General features: G+C 52.5%; 1 protein-coding gene across 1 annotated transcript in view; it reads right to left on the bottom strand.

Annotated features, from left to right (window-relative positions):
• The window catches only part of LOC144489896 (histone-lysine N-methyltransferase ASH1L-like), a gene marked incomplete at its 5' end in the record, with an annotated part of 46,224 nt that extends 40,128 nt beyond the window's left edge, over nt 1-6,096 (bottom strand). Inside the window, 2 exons of the mRNA XM_078207728.1 lie at nt 539-787; nt 5,964-6,096. Of these exons, the coding sequence (XP_078063854.1) occupies nt 539-787; nt 5,964-6,096 (382 nt within the window). The remainder of the gene's footprint in view (nt 1-538; nt 788-5,963) is intronic.
• Between the last annotated feature and the right edge of the window lie 2,058 nt (nt 6,097-8,154).

Raw genomic sequence — 8,154 nt, forward strand, 5'->3', positions numbered from 1 at the left:
CACCTTCTCAAGGGGCAACTAGGGATGGGCAATAAATGCTGGCCCAGCCAGCGACGCCCATGTCCCACGACTGAATAAAAAAGATACATGGATCGGTAAAGTTTAGAGGGATATGGGCCAATGCAGAAAAACGGGGTTAGCTTAGATGGGTATTTTGGTCGGCGTGGACCAGTTTAGGGCCGAAGGGCCAGTCTCCGTGCCGTAAATTCTATGATTCTAATAATTCATCCTGCACTCAACAAGTGCCTCATCCATCAGGACTGCGGCTGAGAAATTTGGTCACAGGGTTTTGGTTTGCGATGGATGAGGCACTTCCATCGGGATCTGGGCGGCGTCCCGTCCGTAGGAGCAGCGTTCGAATCAGAATTTGCTGGCTGCGATGCCGTTCGGAACAGGCCGAGGACCTGACATTAAATAAATACTGACATTTCCAAGCCACTACGAGGTCCTCTTCAATTTGTCCCCGTAAGGCGAGGGAGATTTAATTCCCTCGGGGGTACTGTACAATTCGGAAAGGACACAGCACCGCGCTCCTCACCATGCACTTCTCGCACTGAATCATCAGCCCCTCGTCCTTGTACAGCCCACAGATGCAGCGAATGACATCGTCGTCCTTCTCGTTTCCGTTCTCCTTCTCACCGATGGACGTCTCGCTGCTGTCCGCCTCGCTGGCCGTCTCCCCGATGATCTCGTCGATCTGGGCCGAAGCCTCGTGTCGGGCGTTGTAGTAGACCTTCCTCAGGCGACAAACGTCTCTGCCGATGGGAGACTTCCTGCCGTAGTATTTCTGCAGCGCACAATATGGAATAATTACAGAAGGGATATAAAGAGCCGTCACTCACTCACAGTCAGCATTAACGAGGGACTCTGCCAATGGCCCAGCACACTGGGGGCACTAAGCTTCAAGACCACAGCCCTGATTCTAATCTACATTCAGTGGGTTGATTTCAACCTTCAGGTTTGCCAGTCGGGACAGGGATACAAGCAGAAAGGGGTTCTCACCGAGTCCAGGCAGTAGCAGCTCAGTAGCTGAACGGCCTGCCAGTGCATGAAGAACATGCACTTGATCCCGTTCCAATGGGACCGCTCTCCAGCAAGACCCGGGGGAGGGGGGGGGAAAGGAAGAAAACAGCAAAGCTGGATGGTGCCAGAGGACTGAAGAATGGCGAATGTTGTTCCTCTGTTTAAGAAAGGGAATAGAAATGACCCTGGTAATTATAGACCGGTTAGTCTTACTTCGGTGGTTGGTAAATTGAAGGAAAAGGTCCTTAGGGATGGGATTTACGACCATTTAGAAAGATGCGGATTAATCCAGGATAGTCAGCACAGATTCGTGAAGGGCAAGTCGTGCCTCACAAATTTGATAGAATTTTTTGAGGAGGTAACTAAGTGTGTTGATGAAGGTAGGGCAGTTGATGTCATATACATGGATTTTAGTAAGGCGTTTGATAAGGTCCCCCATGGTCAGCTTATGATGAAAGTAAGGAGGTGTGGGATAGAGGGAAAGTTGGCCGATTGGATAGGTAACTGGCTATCTGACCGAAGACAGAGGGTGGTGGTGGATGGAAAATTTTTGGACTGGAGGCAGGTTGCTAGCGGAGTGCCGCAGGGATCAGTGCTTGGTCCTCTGCTCTTTGTGATTTTTATTAATGACTTAGAGGAGGGGGCTGAAGGGTGGATCAGTAAATTTGCTGATGACACCAAGATTGGTGGAGTAGTGGATGAGGTGGAGGGCTGTTGTAGGCTGCAAAGAGACATAGATAGGATGCAAAGCTGGGCTGAAAAATGGCAAATGGAGTTTAACCCTGATAAATGTGAGGTGATTCATTTTGGTAGGACTAATTTAAATGTGGATTACAGGGTCAAAGGTAGGGTTCTGAAGACTGTGGAGGAACAGAGAGATCTTGGGGTCCATATCCACAGATCTCTAAAGGTTGCCACTCAAGTGGATAGAATCATAGAATCATAGAAACCCTACAGTGCAGAAAGAGGCCATTCGGCCCATCGAGTCTGCACCGACCACAATCCCACCCAAGCCCTACCCCCATATCCCTACATATTTATCCACTAATCCCTCTAACCTACACATCTCAGGACACTAAGGGCAATTTTAGCATTGGTCAATCAACCTAACCCGCACATCTTTGGACTGTGATAGAGCTGTGAAGAAGGCCTATAGTGTGTTAGCTTTTATTAACAGGGGGTTGGAGTTTAAGGGCCGTGGGGTTATGCTGCAACTGTACAGGACCTTGGTGAGACCACATTTGGAATATTGTGTGCAGTTCTGGTCACCTCACTATAAGAAGGATGTGGAAGTGCTGGAAAGAGTGCAGAGGAGATTTACCAGGATGCTGCCTGGTTTGGAGGGTAGGTCTTATGAGGAAAGGTTGAGGGAGCTAGGGCTGTTCTCTCTGGAGCGGAGGAGGCTGAGGGGAGACTTAATAGAGGTTTATAAAATGATTAAGGGGATAGATAGAGTGAACGTTCAAAGACTATTTCCTCGGGTGGATGGAGCTATTACAAGGGGGCATAACTATAGGGTTCATGGTGGGAGATATAGGAAGGATATCAGAGGTAGGTTCTTTACGCAGAGAGTGGTTGGGGTGTGGAATGGACTGCCTGCAGTGATAGTGGAGTCAGACACTTTAGGAACATTTAAGCGGTTATTGGATAGGCACATGGAGCACACCAGGATGATAGGGAGTGGGATAGCTTGATCTTGGTTTCAGATAAAGCTCGGCACAACATCGTGGGCCGAAGGGCCTGTTCTGTGCTGTACTGTTCTATGTTCAAAGTGGGGAATGATGTTTGAACTCAGCCGAATATTTCCCCATCCTCATCAATGCTTAGGGTAGTCGATGAGGTTTCACTGAGTTTTTCAAAGCCAGCCCTTTGGGCGGCACGGTGGCACAATGGTTAGCACTGCTGCCTCACAGCGCCAGGGACCCGGGTTCGATTCCCGGCTTGGGTCACTGTCTGTACAGAGTCTGTACGTTCTCCCCGTGTCTGCGTGGGTTTCCTCAGGGTGCTCCAGTTTCCTCCCACAGTCCGAAAGACGTGCTGGTTACGGTGCATTGGCCGTGCTAAATTCTCCCTCAGTGTAACCCGAACAGGAGCCGGAGTGTGGCGACTAGGGGATTTTCACAGTAACTTCATTGCAGTGTTAATGTAAGCCTACTTGTGACTAATAAACTTTAAGTATCAGATCGAGCCTAAGGTGAGGTGCAATGCCTCATCTTGTCAGCTTGGATCCTTTAAAGAAAATTATAGCACAGGAACAGGCCCTTCGGCCCTCCAAGCCTGCACCGACCATGCTGCCCCGACTGAACTAAAACCCCCTATCCTTCCGGGGACCATATCCCTCTATCCCCATCCTATTCATGTATTTGTCCAGCTCACCCCTTAAAAGTCGCTATCGTATCTGCTTCCACTCCCTCCCCCGGCAGTGAGTTCCAGGCACCCACCACCCTGCCTCGTACATCTCCTTTAAACCTTGCCCCTCGCACCTTAAACCTATGCCCCCTAATAATTGACTCTAAGACTTCTATCATGTTTGTCTCTCTTGTGGGGATCTTGAATTGGATTCATTTGGAATGAGATTTTTTGGAGGGAATAAGGAATTGGGGAACAAAGCAGCACTGTGAGAGCGTGCCGTACCACGCTCGCCTTGGGATCTGTGTGCGCTCCGCAACCTGGGACGGAGGAGCACGCAGGCTATAGAAGCAGGAGGACCAGACACACTGCTTGTGGCTGAGTAACTGGAACCTCACCGCCTGTCTGTATGGGTCGCTGAGCGGCGAGTACTGGGAAAAGGGGAGCTGAAAGAGCGAGCGTTCCATTCCGACATTTCTCCCGGAGCAAATTTAAAAAAGACCACAGAATCACAACCCCCCCCCCCCCCCGACACGAATGTCAGCCACCTCTGTGAGCTGACCATGTGGCTGGCTGTCAGTGTTGGCACGGTGCCAGACCTGCTAACTCCACCGCTTTTACCTGGCATCTCATTACCACAGCCCAAGGCCACAACATATGGTCGATTACCCTGCGTGCTGGGCCCACACCTGCTCTCAATTGTGGTTAATGAGCTACCCAAATTAACCTGCAAACAAGTACACGCTCGCAGGAATGCTTCGATACCGGAGAGGTCATTAACTCTGCTCCCTCTTCCATACCCCACTCACCCCAGCTCCCTCCCAAACTCTTCACCCAACTTGCAACCCTAATGCCACCACCTACACCGCGCGCTGCCCAAACCACTCACCCCCCCACACCACTCACCCTCCCATACCACTCACTGTCCACACCACTCACCCCCCCACACCACTCACCCCCCCACACCACTCACCCCCCCACACCACTCACCCCCCCACACCACTCAACCCCCCGCACCTCTCACCCCCCCACTGCTCTTAACCTCCAGTCACAAAACGTCTCATACTTCCTCACACTATATGGCACGGTGGCACAGTGGGTTAGCACTGCTGCCTCGCAGCGCCAGGGACCCGGTTCGATTCCCGGCTTGGGTCACTGTCTGTGTGGAGTTTGCACGTTCTCCCCGTGTCTGCGTGGGTTTCCTCCGGGTGCTCCGGTTTCCTCCCATAGTCTGAAAGACGTGCAGGTTGGGTGGATTGGCCATGCTAAATTGCCCCTTAGTGTCCAAAGATGTGTAGGTTAGGTGCATTGGCCATGCTAAATTGCCCCTTAGTGTCAGGGGGACTAGCTAGGGTAAATGCGTGGGGTTATGGGGAAAGGGCTTGGGTGGGATTGTTGTCTATGCAGACTCAATGGGCCGAATGGCCTCCTTTTACACTGTACGGATTCTATGATTCCTCAATCCCTACGAACTCTCGTCCAGTAATGATCAATCGCCTTCTATCTCTGGGACAGTTATTCCATTGATGCAGTGGTTCCCTGCGGACCTGTTCTCCACACTCTCTCTCCAAAACCAAGACTGTGTCAGGAACTGTTCAAACGCCACCCGATATTGAGTCACTGCACACTGATCCGGAGTGGGAACTCTGGCTGATTTTTCCTTTTCCGAACACAGGGGCATTTAAATGGAGCAGAACATCCGTACCTGTGTCCTGGAGTAGATGAGCTAACTCTGTTTGGGGGATGGAGTGTGGAACCTCCTGACCTGCAGAGTTCACACCAGGCACTGCATTTACCCACTGTGCACCTTCCAGGAATAGGTCTCAAGGGCACTTTTCATAGAACAGAATCATAGAATTCCTACAGTGCAGAAGGAGGCCATTCGGCCCATCGAGTCTGCACCGACCACAATCCCACCCAGACCCTATTCCCGTAACCCCACGTATTTCCCTGCTAATCCCCCTGACACTAAGGGGCAATTTAGCATGGCCAATCCACCTAACCTGCACATCTTTGGACACTAAGGGGCAATTTAGCATGGCCAATCCCCCTAACCTGCACATCTTTGGACACGAAGGGGCAATTAGCATGGCCAATCCACCTAACCCATACATCTTTGGACACTAAGGGGCAATTTAGCATGGCCAATGCACCTGACCTGCACATCTTTGGACAATGGGAGGAAACTGGAGCAGGAAACCCACGCGGACACGGGGAGAACATGCAAACTCCATGCAGACACTGACCCAAGGCTGGAATTGAACCTGGCACTGCGAGGCAGCGATGCTAGCCACTGTGAGAGATATTTCTGTGACCTGAATATAACGAGGGTATGGGAGTTCAGGTGGGAAGGGATCCTTGACTGATGAGGTATTAAGCTGAGGGAGCGTACTCACAGATGAGGGTGCTGGAATGCATTAAAATAGTCTTCATGCTAGTAGCTCGAGGGGTTTGGGTAGATGGATAGGAAGCGAATCACGTAGATTGCAGAGTGCGAACATTGTACAATGACGTCTCTCCACTTCCTAATCAAAGCTCCCCTCTCTCACAAGCTAAGCTAAAGAACTGGAACTCAGAATCTACTTACGCACCTCGGCATTCCTGAAGACTTTCAGCATGTCCGCGTCAAAGGCTTCCACAGTCTTGTAATGGCCTGTGAGAATCTGTTTCTCAATACTGCTGAGGTCAATCGGGTCTGTAATCTTCTCGTAATAATCCGATTTTCTGCGTGGAAGTTGGAAAGAGAGTCAGCGCACACTCCTTTGTGAACAAAAGAACACAGGCCTGCAGCTCTGTCCTTGATGTGGAGATGCTCTGTCCTTGGGCAGGAGGATAGACTCAATGGAATGAGCCATGCCAAGCTAGTCCATCGACTGGGCTTGGATGCTGCACCATCCAGGCATCTCCTGTGGCTAACACCCACGTGGAGAGCCAGGCAGGACCACAGCTCTGGCCCACAACCATGAGGTAAAGAATCCAGCACAGCCTAATGAGAGAGTTTAGCATCCCCAGGATATCAGACAGATTCCAGTCTTTTACAATGAATCAACACCACATGGGTGATACTTGCTGTCAACGGCCGATTGGTTTGAAGGGGTACAGAGCTGCAGTAGTAGACAGTGCCGTACCTGTCCAAGTCAAGAAAGTAAGGGAACACATACCCTAAAGGGAAATTTGAACCTGATCTCATAGAAACCATACAGTGCAGGAGGCCATTCGGCCCATCGAATCTGCACCGACCACAATCCCACCCAGGCCCTATCCCCCGTAACACCACGTATTTACTCTCCCGAGTTCCCCTGACACTAGAGTCAATTTATCATGGCCAATGCACCTAACCCACACACCTTTGGAGTGTGGGAGGAAACTGGAGCACCTGGAGGAAACCCAAGCAGACACGGGGAGAACGTGCAACCTCCACACAGGCAGTGCCCTGAGGCCAGAATTGAACTCTGGTCCCTGGCACTGTGAGGCAGCAGTGCTAACATGGAACCAGCTCCCATGGGGAGTGGGGGAGAATGTGGGACTCACTCCCGCGGGGAGTGGGGAAGAATGTGGGACCCGCGCCCATAGGGAGTGGGGGAAGAATGTGGGACTCGCTCCCACGGGGGAGTGGTGGGAGAATGTGGGACTCGCTCCCATGGGGGAGTGGGGGAGAATGTGGGACTCGCTCCCGCGGGGGGAGTGGGGGAGAATGTGGGACTCGCTCCCATGGGGGAGTGGGGGAGAATGTGGGACTCGCTCCCATGGGGGAGTGGGGGAGAATGTGGGACTCGCTCCCATGGGGGAGAGGGGGAGAATGTGGGACTCGCTCCCACAGTGGGGGGGGGGGGGAATGTGGGACTTGCTCCCAAAGGGCGTTGGGGGGAATGTGGGACTCGCTCCCACATTCAGACCTTGGAGAGGAAGGCCAGACTGAGAGTGAAGGGGATTGGAGGATATGCTGATAGGGTGCGGTGAAAAGGAGTGGGCGGAGGCTTCTGTGCAGCATAATTGCCAGCATGGGACAGTTGGGCCAAATGGCCTGCTTGCGAGCTGTAAACAGTAATTTTTTGTTAGATTATGAGAGGATTAACAAGTTAAATGTTCTCATGGTAAGAAGCCTGAATTTCCTTTCTGGAGGCGAGGGAATGATTCTAATCAACGTTAACTACAATAGCGTTTGACAATTATTTCCCAAAAATGTCATGTTTAACAGATTTGCCTCAATTTTTGATTGAACTCTGCTGTGGCAAACACCTACTTTATGGGGAAAGCAATTAGCAGCTCCCACGGTACCCGTCAGCGATTGGTCTACAGGAAGTGCCAAGCTCCACAGATGTGAGCACTGAGGCAACAGCAGCGCGACAGCATCAAATAGTTGGGTAAACCCCAGGAGAATGAGAAATCCAGGAGAGAGAGAGAGAGGGAGGGGAGAGAGAGAGAGAGGGAGGAGAGAGAGAGAGAGGGAGGGGAGAGAGAGGGAGGGGGGGGGGAGAGAGAGGGAGGGGGGGGGGAGAGAGAGGGAGGGTGGGGGGGAGAGAGAGGGAGGGGGGGGGGAGAGAGAGGGAGGGGGGGGGGAGAGAGAGGGAGGGGGGGGAGAGAGAGGGAGGGGGGGGAGAGAGAGGGAGGGGGGGGGAGAGAGAGGGAGGGGGGGGGAGAGAGAGGGAGGGGGGGGGAGAGAGAGGGAGGGGGGGGGGAGAGAGAGGGAGGGGGGGGGGAGAGAGAGGGGGGAGGGGGGGGGGAGAGAGAGGGGGGAGGGGGGGGGAGAGAGAGGGAGGGAGGGGGGGGGAGAGGGAGGGA

The sequence above is a fragment of the Mustelus asterias genome, unplaced genomic scaffold (assembly GCF_964213995.1).
Source record: "Mustelus asterias unplaced genomic scaffold, sMusAst1.hap1.1 HAP1_SCAFFOLD_2643, whole genome shotgun sequence".
In the NCBI taxonomy this organism is placed as follows: Eukaryota; Metazoa; Chordata; class Chondrichthyes; order Carcharhiniformes; family Triakidae; genus Mustelus; species Mustelus asterias.